Source organism: Temnothorax nylanderi, unplaced genomic scaffold, assembly GCF_030848795.1.
Source record: "Temnothorax nylanderi isolate EJ_2023f unplaced genomic scaffold, tnyl_v1.0 TNYL_tig0018_pilon, whole genome shotgun sequence".
NCBI lineage: Eukaryota > Metazoa > Arthropoda > Insecta > Hymenoptera > Formicidae > Temnothorax > Temnothorax nylanderi.
The window spans coordinates 1,881,418-1,903,395 of NW_027249080.1; the positions used below are offsets into that span (position 1 = coordinate 1,881,418).

The 21,978-nt window shown below is 43.3% G+C and overlaps 2 protein-coding genes across 9 annotated transcripts in view; both read left to right on the top strand.

Moving 5' to 3' along the window:
- Positions 1–19,023, top strand: part of Gckiii (Germinal centre kinase III) — an 86,549-nt gene extending 67,526 nt beyond the window's left edge. For all 7 annotated transcript variants that reach the window (XM_071699495.1, XM_071699494.1, XM_071699490.1 and 4 more), the window contains 9 exons: positions 4,003–4,227; positions 11,538–11,703; positions 12,024–12,181; positions 12,525–12,710; positions 12,964–13,109; positions 13,360–13,639; positions 13,728–14,099; positions 14,202–14,425; positions 14,503–19,023. In XM_071699495.1, coding sequence (XP_071555596.1) covers positions 4,003–4,227; positions 11,538–11,703; positions 12,024–12,181; positions 12,525–12,710; positions 12,964–13,109; positions 13,360–13,639; positions 13,728–14,099; positions 14,202–14,425; positions 14,503–14,512 — 1,767 coding nt within the window. In that variant the 3' untranslated portion in view covers positions 14,513–19,023. The remainder of the gene's footprint in view (positions 1–4,002; positions 4,228–11,537; positions 11,704–12,023; positions 12,182–12,524; positions 12,711–12,963; positions 13,110–13,359; positions 13,640–13,727; positions 14,100–14,201; positions 14,426–14,502) is intronic.
- Positions 19,024–19,371: 348 nt separating this feature from the next.
- The window catches only part of LOC139768861 (uncharacterized), a 38,400-nt gene continuing 35,793 nt past the window's right edge, over positions 19,372–21,978 (top strand). For both annotated transcript variants that reach the window (XM_071699480.1, XM_071699482.1), the window contains exon 1: positions 19,372–20,023. The gene's annotated coding sequence lies outside the window, so the exon portion shown is untranslated. The remainder of the gene's footprint in view (positions 20,024–21,978) is intronic.

Sequence of the window (21,978 nt, forward strand, 5' to 3'; positions counted from 1 at the left end):
TTTGAGGCACAAAGATATTCTGGCTTACTTCTCTAACTCGATTCGACCGCAATGTAGCTCCGCGAAATTTTCGTAAAAGTGAAGTTAACCAACGCAATCTCGCAATGGTTTTCCCCAACTTGTAGCGAGATACGGAAGCGACTGTCTCCAAATCGACAATAAACCGGTACTGTTGCTTCACCGTAGCAAAAGTTTCATTTGAGATTTGTCATTTATGATATTTTCCGTGTTCCTAACGATGGGACACGTAACTGAATTGGATCGTTGTTTCATTGAATCGTTGGAATATTGCAAATAGGTATCGGACCGTTCCCATCTCGAGAGAGAACAATCGCGGCTCCTTGGAATTAATGCGATCCCGTTGTAGCCTGACAGTCTTGAGCTTCCTGATGAAGTTGGGACGTTTATCTTGGAAGGCGGCGAGTCTATTCGAGCCTGCCTCTTGAAAAGGACGTCTGAGACGAAATTTCTTGAAACGTGGTTACACTTCTTAATTAAGATGTGTCAGAACGATACCAAACTCCGTGTTATCTAGCAAATTATTTCAGTCGCGTGTTCAGGGAAGCGATATCGCTTAATGGGATCTTCATCGCGCGACGTTAAGGGAAAAGAGTATTTCAGAGATATTTAGCTTAATTCGAGTATATTTAATGAACATCGCAGTGATGAGGATTTAACGCGGAATATTTTTCCAGGAGATGGATACATTCAAATGTGACAGAGCAGTCACATTTGTACGAATAAACGTCATTCTTCATTAATCTGTCATTTGTTACGTGAAATAATACTACAAATCATATTCACAATATTATAACGTTAATTTAAAATTAGCATCTCTTGCACATGGTCCTGGTAGATACGATATTTTATATATGAAATATTTACGTTAATTTGGCCTCGAAATTAATTCCCCGAATCCTCTGATATTAATTGGAAATTAATGCTGAGTGTATCACATGTTTGGACGAGAAAAGCTACCGCAGCGCTATAATCCAACTACTATAATTCACACTCGTACAGCAGGATTCGCTGACGTATTACCGCTGCACTGTGATATATTATTTATTGTGTTACGCAATTTTGATGAGGTTTTATGAATCGCAGTAGCTGACAGCCGCCTACAATGGGATAAAGCCATGCATGACCGCTAATTGAGCGCCCTTGGTAACCCTACGTCAATTTTGTCATATCCGCTGGTCGTATTTGGGTCGAAGATAGCCCGACAGCAAACCTGCACGCGTTACACAACGTGGCGTAGCTAATGTAGTTTAGAATAGGCGTGTCCATCAAAACGCACAAGCCGTTACCCAAACTAATCGAATAAGATGAAAGGCTCTGCAGGATATCTCAAGCATCATTATGGCGCTGAAAATGTAACATCCTGGAAATTCTCTTCCTTAATATCATATAATAGAGCTTGTCTGTACGACAAAGTCGAATAGCCCTTACTAATGACACATAATATTTCCTGATGAATAACTAGAGTTTTCTAACGATGCGAGAACGTGAGGAAACTGAATTTCCATTTTTACTAAATAATATCGGTAAAGAACGTCGATGTATCCTACTTACGTGGCGCGAATATCTTTGTCGCGCCCCTCGAACGTGACCGTCTTTGGTCGCCTACGTGTCGGATTTCTTTGCGACAGCCGTTAATTAGAATCTGTGTCGCGACTTTCGGACGGCGAGTTGGCGTACCAAAGAGCAGCCGACGAGAAGAGGAGAGACGCCTGGTGCATCTCGACGATGCGAGTATTTCACGCGGAGTCAAGAGTCATCATCCTCTCTCGTCTCACTCACTCTCGTTCGCCCTCGCTTGAGCGAGCACGAATCTTAGATTGCATACAGCGATTGCATAACTTGCGATTGAAAAGCGATATTTTTTTCTCTCGTTAATTGATCTATTATTGCGAACCTATATAATAGCTCGTGTCAGAATTATTTAGTTCAAAGCTTATCTTTATCTGTTTTACACGATTGTATCAAATATTTTGCGTAAATTGCGAGTGCAATAATGTTTATAAATGTACACGTGACAAGTGTGGTTAACAACATGGATTATAATGTGAGTTGTCAGAACAAGCGGCAGGTTGTACTCTGCTCTGTCGTGTAATAAACCGCCGCAAATTTGCACTATGCTAATTTTCGGTAATATTCGGTTAATATAGTGAATCGGTAACTTTAGAATAATGTAGCACTAAGTGGGTAATAATAGCGTAAATTTTTAGTGCTTCGTACGACAGACTCACGCGAGTATATCGATTTCAGGAGAGAGTCGATGACCTAAGTTGCATGAAATGGAAATGATCGAGACTGGGCGGCAAAAATCAATGACCTTTAAATCCATCAGCGCGATAAAATGGCCCGGCCCGACAGTCACGAAACATCGCCGTCAGATAGATGAGGAAATTTGCAAAGCAAATTTTCCGAATTTTACCGACGGTCGCGAATTTTTATTCCGTTGCCCTTAGAGCCTATCCACGGTTTCGAAGCTTCGCTTCGTTTTAATCTCGCCGCCGTGATATGAGCTTTCAGTTTACCTACTTTTTGTGTGATCTGTGGATTGCGAGCGCGAGAAAATGAAGAGTCAGCTTCGTACACAAAGCTCACGTGCATATTCATTATTATCCGGGTGTCGACAAATTAGCGTTTCCAACGTTCTTGACGCTTATCAACGAGCGTAATTCTCCAAAATATCCGAACAGGAGAAAATAAATAAAGCTCTTTATCTGCATAATTTGTCAGTGAAAAAATTGTAGTACACGCTACATCTCCAAAGTTATATAGATACAATTAAAGGTCTTGTTCTATTAACTGCGAAAGCTAACTGCAGGAAAAGAATGGCGTTCCAGAAAGAATTCTAAAAATGTATTGCGAATTAGGTAGCCTCACGGAAGTCGCATAAAAGATGCAGTGCTTAATTACAGCGAAACATTAAACGTTGCATTCACGATAATGCCATTTATTTTAGACTATTTTGTCGAGCTCTTGCTTGCGATAAGTACAAAAAACGTGTGAAAACAATAGAGTATATTAATATATGGGACGCACAGCTCTTATATTACGATTTTTATTTTATTTATTTTGCCGACGTTTTATTTCGGAGTAACATTTCGCAGTCTGAGATGATCTTCAGCATTAGACGTTCTTCTCGATTTGCGCGGGATTGATTTCCGAAAGGCAGCCGATAAGAAAGAATCGGTGACGGGATGAATTTTGGAATTTCTTTTTTCATCGTTTATATATCCTGTTCCGATTGAAGGCGGTTTGCGTCGAACACTGGTGGTTTTCCGGACGGGCGGAAAAGAGTCTCGGGGCCTTTTTTCTGCTGACAATGAGATGCGGAGAGCGCGAGACAGTGGCAACGGTAATTTATTAACGTCTCGCAGAATAACGTTGCTCCTTAGCGCAAATAGCTTCCGAGCGTGAAGAAGAAACATATATGCACAGAGCTCGTCCGCAAGTCTAAATAGTGGATTAGAGGAGAGGACGTTTCATTTGTCAAGCTGCTCGAGCTGTGAGATATCCTGTTGCCATAATTTGCTGTAAGTGCGACGGGGAAACCATGATCCACGATGCGTATACTCGTATTCATATTTCACGATTTAAGTACGAGATATCACGTCGCGAGAGATTATCAAAGAGACGGGACTTATTTCGCGTAAAGAAAGTGAAGTCGACGATTCATACGTTTACTTGATAGCACACAAGACCATTATGACATCATGTGTCATCTCGTAGAAAAGAGCCAAGGAGAACTGCATTGCTGCTTGTCGAACAACTGCTTCTATTAATTTCTGAAGGCCACGCGTTAACGAAGAAGAAAGTCTTACGTACCTGAGGAATTTCGAAATTTCTCAATATCCCGTTACATTGTTACGTCACGGGATAATCCGCGAAGCTTTTTACAGAAATGACGCGAGCCATGCTGACGCGAAAGCAAATGTGAAATGTCAAATGATCAAAGTAGTAACCGGAGACTGTTGAATTTCTCTGTTGCAGAAGGTGGACCCCGAGCTGATATTTACAAAACAGGAACGAATCGGAAAGGGTAGCTTCGGCGAGGTTTTTAAGGGTATCGACAACAGGACTCAGCAGGTTGTTGCCATCAAGATTATCGATCTTGAAGAGGCGGAAGATGAAATCGAGGACATACAGCAGGAGATTATGGTGCTGTCGCAGTGTGACAGCCCGTACGTCACCAAATATTATGGATCTTATCTCAAAGTAAGTAGAAAAATATACTCTTACCCGGTGTTTAAAAAAAAACTCAGTTGTTATTACGGTCGTCAAATTATATCTGCTGACAAGATACCGGTCGAGACACTCCTCTTTTTATCACTGTTCTATTCCGATGAATCCGCCGCCATATAATCGCATAGGGACAAAAATAAAAGCCCACTATCGAGGGCACTTGCCTGTTACGCCCCATCATTTTTCATACAGCAAAGAATAGGAAGGGCTTGACGGTCGGTTAACTATCGCTTCCGGCTCGGCTGTGTCGCGTCGTCCGTTGCTTCCGCTTCCTGCGAAAGGTTCAACGAGCACAATCGGGAATACCGCAAATCCCTGCGATTTTGCGTCGTAATAATAAGAACGATCTTTATTTTTAGATGTTTTAATAATGTGCTCTCATTATAAATTATGCATTTATTGATTTATAATAGAATAGTAATTAAAATAGTAATTAATAGAACTATTATTAATTTTTACTAAAATAATAATTAAAAAATTGATAGAATTATTAGAAATTGTTTTTAGAAAATATATATCTATATTATTTTAAAAGCTTACAATTCTCTATAGGAGAAAACATCTGTGAGCTTCAAACGAACGCGATCTTATACCGTTCTATCGTGCGCGCCGGGAAAATCATGTCGATCAACGGGATCGAGATCCGAGCGCTTCGCGAAAAGGTCGCGGGCGGTCGTTCGTTTGCATAAGTCTCGTGTTCCGCTGGCGAACTCGGTGAACCACGACGAGGAGGTTTTACGTGATCGTCGACACGCTTTCGACGTTGAGAGGCGACGCATTTTCTCGGTCGTATCGTTTTGTTGCATTACCGGCAAGCCGGAGCTATTTGCGATACTGCGAGGAGTGCGAGGAGTAAGAGAGACAAGAGGAGCAAACATCGTCCGCATTCTGAAACGAATGCCAGAATCTCCGGCGACTTAAACGGAGTCAAATTTTTCTTCCTGTCACACAGCTCGTTCGTGCCTGGCGAGGATAGTTTAATAATACGCGGAATGTTTTTGATCGTTACTCCACTCAGTTGTAAATATTTTTATGAATTTTACAAGCAATTTCCTCATATCTTTCTTCTCTCTCTTCCTAAAAAATTCATGGATTTATTTTTCTCAATTACAAAGAAGAACCGTTATACTTATTTATTAGAGTGCCATGTAGGAATGATGTAAATTACATTTACGGAATCTACTTTTTTCTTAGATATTTACAACGCTTATAATATGTCTTAATAATAATTATCAATTAAGCTGCTACTTTCCCATATTATTTCGTAGCAATAGTAAAAGCAATGGCTTGTAATAGCGACAAGCAATTACTCGGTCTAAGATGTCGCAGTGGCAACGAATAAATCATCAACTTTGCGGCCCCGTTAACAGAGTGGGATAAAGTGAATCCACGCGATCGTTATCGAGGATTGTTGAGGGACCGTTAATTGTAACAAAAGGGGAATTGTACGCCGCGCCGCGCCGTTCCCTCGCGAGACTGCGGGACGAGAAAACGGATTACTCCTACTGACCCACCCTTCGTTTTCATAATCGAGGATCGTGGAAGCTCAGGGTGATTACTTATGAAATGAAGCGGCACCCGATATCGGCGCCCGGCCAAGAGAAGTTTTCTTAATGACCGCGCGAAACGGTCATTAACGATCGTTAGTCGCTCCCGCGAGCATGAATATACTCGGATCGAAATACGTTCTCGCCAATTTGCGCCGCGACGTCCGCACTCCGCGACTTGCAAACGACTTGCAGGGCGCGGGCGTTCCCGCTCACGCGCTCGCATAGATAATTATGCAAACGTTAAGCGACCATAATTATCAAGCTCGCGACTGATATTACGAAATGATATACGCTGTTAAGCGTTACAAACGCGACGAGTCGTCGATTTAAGGAGGTGTACAAATGTATATAATTAATGTAGTTACGAGATGGTCGACCAATGAGGGATCTTTTTATCACGAGGACAAGATAAATAATTCCATTTGTGCGAGGTAAAATCTATTTAAACGGCGGAACGGAGGAGGAATACGTTGCTGCGGTAAATGTCAAAAGCCAGGCGAGGTTTCGCGATATTTCCGCGTTTGCGCCTCCCAAGCTCTCGCCGTTGAAATTTTTCCGTTCCCCCGCACGATACGAGAGAAACAATGGCACCATCCCGCGATGACACATCGGCGGTTATTGCATGCGGATATGAAAGAAGGCGCGCGGGTGCCTACGCGTCCGTCTACGCGCCTGATGTCATCGTGTAACGGATGTACCGCGGCCACTTCGCTGCCGCGGCCGTCTCGTTCGTCGCGGCTTTCCTGCCTTCGGAAACTGTTATTTAGCCAGGACCAAGTCGGTCAACAACGGTTATCGGGTGACGGCACTCCTCGAGCCGGTAGCTTGCGCGCCACCGGGCGCTCAACGAAAGATCTCTCGCTGTTTCCTCGCCGCGCGCCGCGAGTCTTCGTCGATTTAAACTATCTAAAGAGATCCGTGCTTTTCGCGCACGTATCGTATTACGACGTGGACAATCGTCATTCTGTAAAAAGATTCTACGGTGAATTCACATCTTATGACATTCGAGACCCGATCTCGTGGGAATTGCAGTTCCAACTCGATTACGTTCGTTTATAAGATAACGCAGAAAAAGTAACGATCTAGATTACTCGCGATCTGGATTATCGCGTTTACTATGCAGACCGTGGTATTTATTTCGTACGACTTTGAAACGGTATGGGAACGCGTAGATTACGGTACGTTGGGTAAGTTAGAAGAAAATGAGACGACTCTCTCGCAAGACTCAGCGGCACTCCTTCGGATTTCTCAATCCGGATGTATCGTCTATTACGAGGGCGTCCCGCTGTGATTCTTCTCTTGTTTCCTCTCACCGCTCGCCAAAGAAGACTGCTAGAAATATCGCTTTATTATCGATCTTTTAAAAATAATGTTTTCAAGCTACTGGATTAATAAAACGAGCGCTGCACGTGTAGCTCGTGTTTACTACTTTCTGTTTATATCTTGTTTATCACTTTATGGCTCTTGATGTTTCAACATCAATTATTATTATTAAGCTTAGGTATCTTTTATTCGACCCAACTGGCCAACTTTTTGACAAAAACGCTACGTTTCGACCGTGGGTTTCGGTCCTTTTCAAGCGTCACGGATACAAAATTATTAATTAGTTAGGCAAAAAAATAATTTTGTATCCGTGACGCTTGAAAAGGACCGAAACCCACGGTCGAAACGTAGCGTTTTTGTCAAATAAAGTTGGCCAGTTGGGTCGAATAAAAGCTACCTAAGCTGAATTTTTTCATCTATATACTGGCGATATAACTCTCAAGATTGCTATTATTATTAAAATCGTTGTATAGGCGAAGTATAGGCTTGAACTTTATATAAAATCATTATATAATACGTTTTAATAACGCTGCAGGATATTGCGATCCCAGCATATTGCGATAATTAGCAAAAGCATTTTTGTGAAACGGAATTTTATCCGTGGCATGTAATATCTAGTCTGTATATACGAACAAAAATTCGCGACGCTTCTTCTCTCCTTTACCCTATTATTCGCGGTTCATTGTGCTCCAAACAAAAGAAAATACCCGCGCATTCTGCACCCGAATAGAAACGGCGCGACTAAAATTTTACGAATGAACGAGTATAATTGCACAGCACTTATCTTAACGAAGTCGTCTTTTCTCGTAATGGAATTCTGGTATCTTCGCCACTTTGTTTTTCTGTACGTTTTCGAATCAAAGAGTTAGACAGTCGTATAGTCATCCTTGATTGACGGACAAAACATATTCGACAGACGGCACGTGATTTTAGAATCTCGATTTGAGTCTAAATTGGCGATCGCGGATGCTCAAAGCGAACGTCCGAGGAATGTCAAGTAGGTCGCGTGTCAATTTTCCGCAGAAATCACCGCAATTTTACCACTCTAGCTCTACTTTGCGGCCGAGATTTACGGTCAGCTGCTCGATCGCCGCTGGAAAACACGTTCTCCGATAATAGCGGGTCGAATGAAGAGGGTGCTTTAACTCTTTGTGACCTTACGTTGCGCTGCACGTGATGTTGTGCTTTATCATGAAAGTTGTATCGTCGTCGTTGTCGTGAGAGATATTTTCGAGCGCTCGCAATTATATACAAACGAGATTACAAACGTGGAATATAAAAAAAGAAGAGTTCGAATACACGAGAGAAAGAGAGAGAGAGAGAGAATAACTAACAGAATTTAAATTAGATGGACTTGAACGCGTGTTACATGAAGTCTGCGTCCTGCACCCTGCAAAATGCAACGCAGCATGTAAAATGAAGACAAAAGCGTTCAGCGTATGGGTGATTAATAGGCTGGTCGATTTCTCGTTGCTGTTTTTAGAATGCTATGTCCTTTTATACCTCCGTTTCGCGAAATGGCAGGAGTGCCGTTGGCATTGACGAACGACGCGACGGAATTAATCTTCGCTTTACCGTGCCCCGTCCCTTTGGATTCGCGCCCTTCCGCATCGCATGCTCGCACGAGTAGAGCGCCGAATTAAATGTCGATAAATTGCAACTTGCTCGTGAGTAAATCGGCTTAACTGTGCATCTGTACAGTCAACGACTTTTTTCTCATAGACGCATCAGATGTTTAAATCCGCGATTTGTAGGAACTTTGGTAGGTATTGTATTTATATTTTTTTTTGTTTTTTCTTAATTATATCAAGTGCGTTTTCAAACGCGCAGTACCTCAAAAATTATATTCAAAATTTTGTACAAAATAAAGGTCCAACGTCGTTTAATTTCGAAAAAGGTCACGATTTCCGATTATTGTGCTTAAATACGGTTATTATTGCATTCGATTATGGTGATTTTGTATTCGAATGGATCTTCTCCTCCCAAAGCATTGGAATTAAGCGTCTCTGTCGTCACTCGCCGAGAGTGAAAGCAACCAATTACAGGACTCCGTCAATTAACCATAATTGCCGCGAACGGAGGCGGGGGCAAAGTGGAAGGGGAGCGAAAAATAAATATCGTCGATTACGCGAGGGACGAGTCTATTCTCGGCTCGTGTCGAACGAGAGATCCGGACCATTAGGAAATTGGCTGACTAATAATAGTTCTCTTGCAATGCGAGAACTCGTAACCCATTACGTAAAGTGATGAACTCCTTAAAGTTCATCTCTTTCTCTCTAAAAACTCGCATATAAAAATATATGTACAAGATGTGCTTATAAGATTATATTTTTATTTCGCTTTCAAATCAGAGAGAGGAGCAACGAAAAAGAGAACGAGAAATTACATAGTTGAATGCATTTCCGATCAACTCTTGATCGTAATCTGCCCACCCATCTATTCTAGCGGGGTTCGTTAACCCCCGTCTGTCGATTAGAGATTAACCTGCAATTTACTTTCTTATTATCCCCTACCCCATCGGATTGGATTCACGATATTATCTCGAAGTCGTTATCTCTGATAACGCTTTCGGGACAGGTCGCCGTTTGTCATTCGTCTCATCCGTTTTCTTGGCGAAGGAAAACAAAGAGGATAGAGGGGTGACGCAGCAACCCTTCGTTCACGTAGAAATCTGCAAAAGTGGCTAGTCGAGTTGAACGAACCCCCTATCGACGGCAACAGCCTTGGGAAGATCTGAACGGGAAAAATGCGGGGAGCATTTCGAGCAAGCCTCCTGAGTCCTGACCGTACGACGGTGATAAATGGTGCAATTTTATGGGCAGCGAATGTTCGCCATCTTGGCAAATGCCCCCAGTCCGGCGCGGTTGACCCGCTTAAACTACGAAAATTATTCGCCATAAAACGACAGCGCGCGTCAACCGCACGAACATTGAACAAAAGTCAGAGCCAAGACTTATGAAGAGTCTCCCGCGAGGAGACTCCGTAAAAGGAGATGGATATGAAGAATCTAACAAAGCATGTGCTTGACACGAGGCGAACCCCTGTATCGTTTATCCAATGTCCTTCGGTACTAGAAGGAGATCACGAATCAAACTTTTATCTCGAAGCGTTTAATGCCAATCTGGCGAGCTTTTTTTAATTTACCATGCCATACAGTACGAAATTAATAATCGGCCTAAGTTACGGCGGGGGTAAAATTTTTCGCAAAGTCCTTCTAGAATGCAAGCGACCCGACGAATAAGGGCTGATGTTTCGTTTTTCACGGTGCGTGCACTTTCGCTTGGCAACACCTGGCGAGGAGAGTATAGTAGTATAGTACATACGGTGACGCGTAATTGCAAGGCCGCGGCCGGCGCGCGGCGACGCGTCTATGGGGGTCGGCCGAGTAACCCAGGAGAGGAGGAAGGAAAGGATCAATTAATTATTTCTTTATAATCGATCGAGGGCGAAGGGCGTAAATCTTCCAATATCCTCGCGCGGATCACTAGCTCGGACCGCGCTGATTATTAACGCGCGATAACTCATCCGTATTACCGTCCTTACGCGCAGTACCACCACACCGTTCCGTCGACCACCACTATTAACTCGCGCCGTATAATTTATCCGATAAGTCGCACAGTGATTGGTCATCGATGTCGGATATAATTACCGCTACGGGGAGGAGGATCCGGTCAGCGATGACGCGCGTTGCCTTGGAGCAACGAGCGCGTTGCGCTTGTGGAAAATTAATAGGCCAGCGCAGGAAACGGCGGACACGTTTTTCCTTAACGGGCCCGCGTTAGACGGTAATTTACGGCTGTTCGAGAGGCCACGATAAATCTTCATTACCGCGAACAACACCGCGAGATTAATCATATTGCTGTCCGTTGTTGAAGAAAGGTCACCTCACCTCACCCCCATGGCGAGGATGTTGCCCGCTCCGTATCGCTGATCGCCTTCACGGTCGATCTCTCTCACAATCGGAGTGCGACTCGGACAATATGATAATACGCGGTCACGCGATACGTCCGTCGTCTCTCGAGTGGAGAAAGATACGGTGTGATATAAATAAAAATTTATCCTTCCCGGGGAATCGTGTACTTAATTCGCTCAGACGTCTTTTCTTACGTTACGATTGTCTCAAACGCAACTCGAGATGTTGTTACGTCCACATAAGTTGCTAAAATTTTCTTAGGAATATCAGCGACGCGGCAGAAACCGGCTAATACTTCCGACATATTTTCCTTGATTACATCTCAAGGTCCGCGATCGGGAATAGCAATTGTTCGGCGAAATGATCTATTTTCGTTAATTGGCGGCCGCTCGAGATCCCGCTCCGGATCTTAATTGTCGGAATCGCCGGCGAGTCAGCCCGTTACGCATCTTACGCCGACGGTTCCCAATCTCATCCGTGCTCGTTCTGCTCGACAGGGTACGAAGCTGTGGATCATCATGGAGTATCTGGGTGGCGGCTCGGCCCTGGACTTGATGAAGGCCGGTAGCTTCGAGGAGATGCACATTGCCGTGATATTACGCGAGGTGCTCAAAGGGCTGGATTATCTGCACAGCGAGCGTAAGCTCCATCGCGATATTAAAGGTACGCTTAATAAGGCGCGAAGGATGTTTATTGGTACTTTAACGCTCTTCGTACAGAAATATTAAATAATATCGTGTTATTCGTTCAATCGATTCAACGAGATACCATTTCGCCTAATTAAAATCCGCATGAATTAACTGCATTAACTACGATGCACAATTCTATTAAAAAATAATTCAATGTTCAATCGTTGTTAATTTACATAGAAATGGGCAGAAAATTAAATTTGTCCGGCGTTAATAGAGCGTTTTATTTAGTTTCGTATTGGTTTAAAAACGGAAGATTAATTCGCATGGACGAATTCTTTTTCGACCTTGCAGCGGCGAATGTTTTGCTGAGCGAAATGGGCGATGTCAAGTTGGCCGACTTCGGTGTAGCCGGTCAGTTGACGAACACCACCAGTAAACGAAATACCTTCGTCGGTACGCCGTTCTGGATGGCACCCGAAGTCATCAAACAGTCTGCTTATGATTCCAAGGTAATTTCATTAATTAAATTCCGCCGTATACCGCGGTATGCATACCTACAGTGCTGAAAATTAAGTTTATTAGGTTTATACGCATATTTTGCATCCATGAAAATATCTTCATGTATTTTCCATTTCGTGAATATACATTATTATCATTTATAAAATAAAATTAATTCTTTATTAGTTTTCTTAAATATGATGGTCGTCATCCTCTTTTCCGTTCCTCTTCGCTTTTTCTCTCTTGCTCGCTTCTTCTAAAAATTATCTTCAAAGTGGCGCGGTCACGTTTTCATTAGCGTTTCATTAGCGCTTCATCTGGCAAGTGGTAACTCCGCGAACGCTTGTCCCGTAGGCTGACATTTGGTCCTTGGGCATCACGGCGATCGAGCTGGCGAAAGGAGAGCCACCCAATAGCGAGCTGCATCCCATGAGGGTCCTCTTTCTAATACCCAAGAACAATCCGCCGCAACTGACCGGGAATTACACGAAACAATTCAAGGAGTTCGTCGAAGCCTGCCTCAACAAGGATCCCGAAAACGTGAGTATACCGTTATATTCATGACCAGTTCGAGGCTGTCTGTGTTTCGAGTTATTAATCAATCGCGTCTCGTAGCAGTCGTAGCTTCGGAAATATTTTCAACGTTGTCGAATCGTTCGATGTCTCAATAATAATCACGAAAAAAGTAATGTGAAGGGTAAAAATAGAAAAATTAGTTTAATAAAACAAAAATTTCGACATATAAGAAACATAATCGATTTATTTATCGATCATTGCGCTCGTGTCTGTGTAGAGGCCGACGGCGAAGGAACTGCTCAAGTTCCAGTTTATCAGGAAGGCGAAAAAGAACTCGTACCTGATCGACCTGATCGACAGGTACAAAAAGTGGAAGTCGCAGCGCAGCGAGGAGTCGGAGACCGAGAGCGAGAATTCGGACTCGTGAGTATCTCGATTCGCGTTTCTGTCACGCTTCTTACGAAAGTAAAAGCCGCCGCTTGTTATTTTCGTACGTTGCGTACATTCAGGATCTTCTCTTTTTTTTCTGTCGCTAATTCTATAATAAATTTATATCTCGAACGTGCAAGAAAATGGAAAACCAGTTCGAGGCCGTTTATCAATTGCGCGGTATAATAGGCCACCATCCGAGCGTGGTACTAAATTGTAACACACTGCGTTACACGGTGTTCAGGGAGGAATCCAAGCAAGACAGCGACATGGACGAGCCATGGATAATGACGGTGAAAGGCCCGCATGGGGTCAAAGGATCCGTGGTGCCTATGCTCCCACTGGACGAGCAGCCCGCATCCCTGACCCTAACACACACGAACCACAGGTCCTCCAATCACAGCCAACCGAGTAAACCGCACGCGAACGGCGCCTCGCGATCGCCGCCGAAGGACTCCACGCTTAATCATTACAGAAGCGAGTCCAGGGATTCGTTGCGCGATGGTCAAGCGAAACACACGCCCGTACGTTGCCGTCCCAATAATCGAGTTTGTCACATTTCATGTTCATATTTGTACCTTTTTCTTACCTCTTTCTTTTTTTCTTTTATAGTCCCGACCGCACGAAGCCGCACCTCCACCACCGGTGGACACGAGAGAGAAACGAGATGAGCGAGACTATCGTGACTCCAGCCGAGAATCTACGCTCAGGGAGTCTGAAAAAGAAATACGCGATATGATACGCGAGAGGGACAGAGAAGTCGTCAGGGAACGAGAACGGGACAGGGAAAGCAGAGATCGGGATAGAACCAGCAGGGACTTCAACTCCCGGGAGAAGAGAAGAAACAGCAAACCTGACGTGCCCATCACTCCGATGGCTGATCACAGACCTGGCGAAGATAAACAGAGGCCCAGAAGTTCGCAGGAGCTCAAACATCCGCGAAGCGTCGCTTTGTCCGGTGTTGTTTTTCCCCTCCTTTCCGAGGTACTATACATTGAATATAGAATGATGAAAATATGAAAAATGTAAAAAGTAAAAATTAGTGAGATTTTATGGGAATGATCGACGTTTCCAATAATATTACAGCTCCAACGAAAGCACCAATATTCGGCGAGAGACAATAATGGCGAAGGCGGTAGCGGTGGCAAGAATGGCGGTGCTGTAGAAGAACTGCGAAACGCCTTCGAGTCGGCGGAACGCACGTCGCCGGGAATGACAGAATCCCTTATTCGCGAACTGATTAAATCCCTACTCCCACCCAATCATTCAGAAGGGCGCCTATCTATGCTAATGGAGAAGGTTATTTTAAGGTAATATTCTCGTGAGCATACGCACCACCGCGCAATATGTATTTGCGCAAGAGGAACAACGTGCTCTTTTGTTTTAGGGATACGTAGGGACGCGAGAGGACAAAGGTCCGCAAGAGACTGTGGTCCCAGAATATCCTGACGTTGTAAAACCATACGTTATTTCTCTCGTCATTATCAATTCACTAAACACTAAACAAAATACGAGCCGAGCATATCGTCAATGAGTGGCGATTCCGAACGTGAACGTGAAGGTGCGAGGGAAATGTGTTCGTTGCCCCATCATCCCATTCCTTCCCCGCTCTTCCCCTCCCGCGCTAATCTATAAAGGCCGCACTACAACGAAGTCTATCGAAGTTTTACAAAGTAGTCTACTGAACCGCCCCATTTTCACCTGCCTACCTCGCCGTAGGATAAAAATACGTAGACAACGGCAGATACACGCGAAACGTTGTGCCAGCATTCTTGCAGTTCCTACTCGTGTAATTGTCATCGATCCTTTTCTGAACTTCTCAATCGAATTGTCCTACATTTACACGCTTTTCCGTGTCGGCTCGTCGCCCGATAGTTCATTTCAATCACGAATCAATTCATCATTGTGGAATTTGCATATTCTTCGATTTTTTTAAATCTTCTAATTTTTAATATTCAACTTTATAATTTTTGAAGGTAGAAATCACATCCAAAGAGGATATAATATTATATTTTGTTTTATATTAATAAAAAACATAAGCATGATTTAATGAAGACCGACTCATTACTAAAAGTATGTTATTTTTAAAATCTGCTAGATGAACTGTCGGTCAATTTCTAAAACGTTCTTTATTGCTAATAGATTACGGAGACATTGTAAAGAGGAGTATTCGAAGTATATCGGAGTATTCGGTTTAATAGTTGAAAGTCTCATCTTGAAAAAAAAAAAATGACGCTTTAGTGATCTTATGGCAATCAGTTACGAGTAGAGAAAGGCGGAAAATATATGGACGGCAGTGCGTTTGCGAAAAGGCTGAATCGAAACCTCTATTATGTGATAGCCTAATAAATATCTTAAACCTTCTTCATGTTCGGCGTGAACATCGATCGATACGACAACAAAATAAAATTGTACAGACTCGGCAAAACGGATAGATGAAAAGCATTCGATGACTTGGTCTTGCCTCAATATAGATATGTCCGTAGCATGCACTAGCGAGATATCTCGAGCAAAATACGATCTGTATAAGGAAAAACTTTTAATTCTTTAAAAACGGTACTTTTATTGATATTTTTACAGAGAGGATATGTATTTAATAGTGCGTTCTGAAGAAAGGTCTCGTAGTGGTCAAGCAAAAAATAAAAAGGAGATGTGTTCTTTGAGTAGATTTCTTCCCGTGGCTTTCTAGTGCATGTTTCGAACACGAAAGAAGAAAGCTCTAGCGCGCGATGCTAGAGGAATTGTAAATATGTATGTAGCGCGATAAGATAGTCTTATTGTTCTGATCGACGTCTTTGCCAACCGGTCGCACAGCTCCGTTAAACGATCTTGTTACGAAGAGAAAAAGAATTCCTTTCCCTTCCCATGGTCACATCGTTCGTCATTGAAAAAGATGATAGACGTAGGCTATAGGCAATATTGCCGTTGCAAATTTATCGAGGGCTTTTATCGTTTTGTGTAGTTTTCGCTTGTTGCGTAAAAATTGCAGATAAGCCGTTACAGTGTTTCAGAAACCGTACGCGACGTATATAATAGCGTTTAAAAATATATATAATTAATTTCTAGTTGTGTGTAAAACCCACTTGAAAATCGTCGAGAAACAATGCTATTTTAGAACTCTATCATCTCCAGTATACGTACATCTATGAAAGACGCTTCGATCTTTCCACATCGCGCTTTAAAATATCGCATTACGTCATTAACTTAGAGTAACAATAGAGTCGTTCCACGTTAACGTGTCGTTAAACTGTCTGTACAGCATTACCGAATTGTAAAACGCAATTCGATAGTTCAAACGAGAAAGAGAGACGTCGGGATAAAAGCGCCTTTTATAAAAGTTTCAATTCTTCGAGAATACAATAGTTGACGTGGAACAACTCGACAATCGATTTAGACGGAATTTACCACACGATAAGGTACGAGAAGAGTTTCTTGAACTTTGAACGCGTGGTGCGTTCGAACAGCGATGACCGGATACATATATATAATACATATATATGTATACATATAAATTAATATATATAATATTAAATTATATATACACATATATATTGTGCGGAATTTGAGTACTGCCGTTCTTCCAGACTTAACTTGCGTTGTACACACGAGTATTTCTCGAATTCACCACACTTGATTTTCACGATCGAGTCTGAGCTGCGATGACTCTCGCGCAGGGCGTCGACACTTAATCCAACGTTGTTTGTAAACTAATGTATTTTATAAAATATATATATATAGAGAGAGAGAAAAAGAAATTCCACACACACAATACACACACACACACACACACACACACACACACCACACACACACACACACACACACACACATGCGTAAAAAATAGAGAGTTACATAGAGGATGTCGTCTATGGGATGGTCGGAGAAGTCTCGCTCTTCCGACGGAATACAAGGACCATCCTGCAAACGGTGATTTAAAGGAAGATACAAAAGGGTGATAGAGCAAGAGTGAGAAAGAAGAGGGGCGAATTTGTAAACGAGGATACGTCAATTAACGGCAGAAAGCGAAAAGTAAAATGGCAAAGAGACTTAATTACGTTACCCAGCTATGATTATTGTATTAATCTATGATTTGGTTGTTTTTCTTTTCCTTTTTTAAATTTAGTTTGTTCTTTATTTAGATAATTATGTTTACCGAAAAACGAAAAAGTGGATATTATAAAAATCTTTGCTCTACCACCGTCTTTTCCTTTTTCTCCGTTCTATTTCTCTATCGCCCGTCTAGATGGGGAATAAGTCAGACTACACGATATGTATCGATTTTATTTTTAGTTGAGTTACGTTTATTATTCATTTACATTGTATTGTTAATGGTCATTTTATGTTAACTGATCAAACGATTTTTTTCGGCCTTAAGCCATGAAAAAGATATGCTTTTACGGCAATCGAAAAAAACCGCTTGACAAAGCTCGACATGATTTGATTCTCATGAACTATTGTTGTTTCCCTCGCGTTTCGAATTAAGTTTTCTGGTCTTTACGACGATCGCTACCGTGAGTAGACCTCATAACGCTGCCATAAATGCTTACCGGTTACATCTACGCGTACGAAGGTGTATCCGTGCGAAAGAGTTCGAAAGAGGAGACTTAGCTAAGTAGGCTGTGTAAGCAGTATGCTTGTTAAAAAGAATTATTAGGTCACCCGCGGAGTAGCGATCGATTTTACGTCCAACAATCATTCGTTTTATGGAGAACATCTGTTCCCCCTGATGGCCGTCTTCAGTCACAACGGCCGCTGTTGTATATGCTGACCATATGTACGAAACTATCGTCTAAGTCTAAGAGTATTAATCCGCCAGCGACAAGATTGGACGAAAACCGCATCTCCGCAACGCGCTTTAAGAAGGCGCTTAACATTTATATTTCAATATATTTCTTCTCATATTTAAATAAATTTATTCAATTTTCTACTTCTGCCGGAATGTCCAACGTTACCACTGGCGGATATTTTTCATCTCACCACTCCCAGCATTAAGCGTATCTACGAACGGAATTCAAAATCTTGTAATTTATTTTATCGGGATAAAATCAAGTTTGTTTTATATATTTTTTCTTTTTATTTTTTTTCGTTCGGCCGAAGAAGTTTCAACGCGTGTCAGTCGAATGGACTTGTGCTCGGAGTGCGACAAGGTATAATACGGAGAATTAGGATGTGATTAGATCGTTTATAGAGAACGTTCGCGGGGAGAGATTCCCGAAAGTTCACGATCGAATGTTTTTACGCTGCCGGCTAAGAAATGCCTGATCTTTCGTCGAATACCGTTTCGCGCGTACTAAACGCTGAACTGTTCTGTTTCTCTGCGTATGTAGATTACGAACGGATGTAACGGCGCCGAACTGTGATTGTCGATTCTTCGGAAGCTCGTTCCTTTCCCTTAGTTTGTATGGTTGCTCGAGAGCGTGAGTTTTTATTCAGTCGAGATAGGTGATCAGAGAGACAGGATCGGCAAGCGCGCGAGATCGTTTTGCTCACGATCCGCGAACCACACCACATTCAATCTGAGAGAATTACGAGTCCTACCGTATCCCTCATAGCACTCTTCTTTGTATTATACTCTTAGCTGCTACCCATCTAATATATATTCAGCGTTAAAAAACACATCGTGGTAACAATAACGTCTCTCGGCGCGCGTAGAGAGTATACATATATATAAATATATATATTATATATATATATAAAATATATAAATATATATATTTTTTGTATTTTACTTCTACCTCTTCTCTCTTTCTTCTTCTCTTTCCTCTCTGCTCTCCTTCCTCTCTCTTTCTCTTCTCTTCTCTCTTTCTCTCTCTTATCTCTCTTGGCTGCGTTGGATTGTATTATATTGACTGTATGTGGCATGCTGAGGGCGTGTACAAATACGAAATAAAGATGAAGTAAATCACGATGTGTGTGGTGAGTATTTCCTTAATCGATTTCATCAAAAACATTACGTGGCCCAGGATAATTCCAAGATGGATTCGTAGACCGATAATCGCATTAAGAGCACGGAAAAGGATTCTAATTCCATTATTTTTTAATGTTTGAACGCCATCGCTACGATGTATCAAATCAATTTATAATATTTTTATAAAGTCTTAACGCCGGCGCTTCCCGGCGACAACGGCGACGTGACGACCGTCCGAAGAGCGCAGGTCCGCGCATCGAGAGATGGTCCACGAGGTCGGGAGAGACGCGGAGGGCGTAGCGATTCTCTCGACGCGTCTCTCGTCTCTCTCTCTACGTGTAGTAGTCGACAGCATCCCGCGATTCCCGCGGGTGGTCGCGATCGAAGTACCAGAAGCGGGAGGGCCGACGAGGGTGTCCGCTCTCTCTTTCTCCTCCTCTCTCTCTCTCTCTCTTACTCTCTGATTCTCTTTTTCTCTCTCTTTGTTTATTTTTGTATCTATCCCTCACTCTTCAGCATATCTCCGCTTCTTCCGGAGAAAAGAGACATATATAAGAAAATGCACCCTGCCCGTGTGAGAGGATTGTTCGTAGCTCTTTCAAGAGACGGAGAGAAACAAAGAGAGAGAAACGGAGAGTTCTCGTCTCGCGCGACGCCTTTTATACGTATATAAATAGAGCAGAGCACACACACCTCTCTCGACGACGAAGAGGATTCCGGACGTGCTCCGGAAACGTCCCCGCGCGGTCGACCCGCGGTTACTCACGACAGTGTTTATGGTACATCGCGGAGTGATCGTGCCCAAGAAGATCCGTGTCCCACCGGGGACAGTCCTCCTCCCGAGGGAGGGCGCCTCACTTCTCACCCTCGCGAGCTGCCAGTGCCAACCCGCGGTCTGCCAATCTCCATCAACGGGACCCAGCAACGAAGTGCAGCATCCCTCGATCCCTCGTCGCGCCGCGACAGAATATCGCGAAGTGCGCCGTCAAGATGTACTGATGTATGTATCTCGAGAGGAATCCGCGTCGCTCGTCCGTCGGCGTCGCAACGCAACGGCGGCGTCGGCGGCGCCGACCAGGCGCGCTCGTCGACAAGAGACATTGCCTCGTCGTTCTTCCTTAATTCCTACAGCATCTCAATACAATCAAGTAATTTCCTGATCTCGCGTATTCCGGACGTTTACCGTATATGTTCATTGAGTGTGTGTGTGTATATATATTTCGCGTCGCGCGTTGCATTGTACTCGTTGCGTCGCATTATCAATGCCGGTATCAGCATCGAAAAGGGATAGATGTTTTCTAAAGTCGCGTCTCCAGCTACAGGAAATATCAGTGGCTCGCGTTGCTAGCGACGGCAATGCTGCTTCCACGCGCCACCGCTTAACAATACCGCACAGGCAACAACGCGGGGCGTTTACGCGTATGAAATATCGGAATTCTCCTTAGAGCTTTCAGCTCTCATGCCATGTAAACGTTATCACGCCTAGCGCATTTGTGCTTTCAATCGCAATTATTTAGATACTCTCTACTCGTTTCTTCCAAAGCAACATTTTCATTCTATCTCCCTCGCGATCAATTCCTTAATTGCTTCGCTACCACGCCCATTATCGCATCTAGGGCTTCAATCGCTTATCGCCCGGATATTCGTTAACGGGTAGGGAAAGGCCCTCCTTCGTCCCATCGTTTAAATTGCTGCGCGGTGACATATTTACCGAATTTCTATTCACTGTTTCCGCTCGGGTGCCAAGATGGGAGTAAAACAAGCGACTCCCAGAGGTACGCGACTAGGCGCGCGTGCCTAATCGTCACGCGCGTATCAGCATCGCGAACACGTGTTCCACACACACGCACGGTATATTTATTTCTGTGCCACGGGGTCCGCGGAATTCTCCCCGTCGCGTCGCGGCTTTCCGCGGTCGAATTCAGCGCGGTCTTTAAAGCTATTACGGCACTATGATAATGAAGAAGAGTTTCTCGGCGATCGCGCGCGACCGAGGATGATCGATGAGCAGATAATGGATTTATTCACGGTACATTTCGCTCTTACGCGACAGAGAAAGAGCTGAACGAGGGGATGCTTCGATGAAAACCAGCGGATCGATTAAAGAAAAATTTGACCTCACATCCGGTATCGTCGATCTCTCGCGGATAATTTGTTTCTGTGTCGAAGTAATATACCCCGGTGCTCCGGATTTCGTACGTATATCGATACGATGATATCTCTCTCGAGCTCGCGTTTCCACATAGCAGACTCTCACGAAACGACATAAGCTACTCCGTTAGAAGCGAAAGCTCGGTATTTGCACTTTAATAAGCGAGATAACGGGGCCACGTTCTTCCGGGGAGGACTCTCCGTGCAATACACAAGACGGATTCGTGTAATTGTACGTGGAGAAAGAAAATTCGTAGTATTAGGTACGTGTGCTCGCCAAGTGCCGTTTCCACGACGAGGAACGTGGACGGTCCGTTGGAACATTCAACGGAGAGGAGAAGTAACGCGTCAAAACGACGCGTGGAAAATGCCTCGCGGCGATTTAAAAGCTTTTCTATTCAAGTACATCGCGATAATCCAATATACTCTATCCATCGCTATCTCTGCATTTTCCACCCAGAAGGAATCCTAAAGATGATAGATGAATAGTGACGAAGAAAATATACATCTTTCACGGCAAAACGTTCGCACCGCGCAAATTTATCTGTAATGTGATAAGGAAGATGTTCGCATGAATAAATTCCACGTATCTCTTTCTAAGTTCAGCGAACCACCTTGTATCTACAATTTCTTTCAATTTTTTCAGATTGACTTCTTTTTCTTTACGAGAACTTGACCGATATCAATATTCGCCGCTCGTCTTTATAAATTTTCAAAAATTATGGACAAACGTTGCCCATTTTTTAATCATTTTTCATAGCCCATTTGTACATTTTGTCCCTAGAAAATCCTGAGAAATCCTGA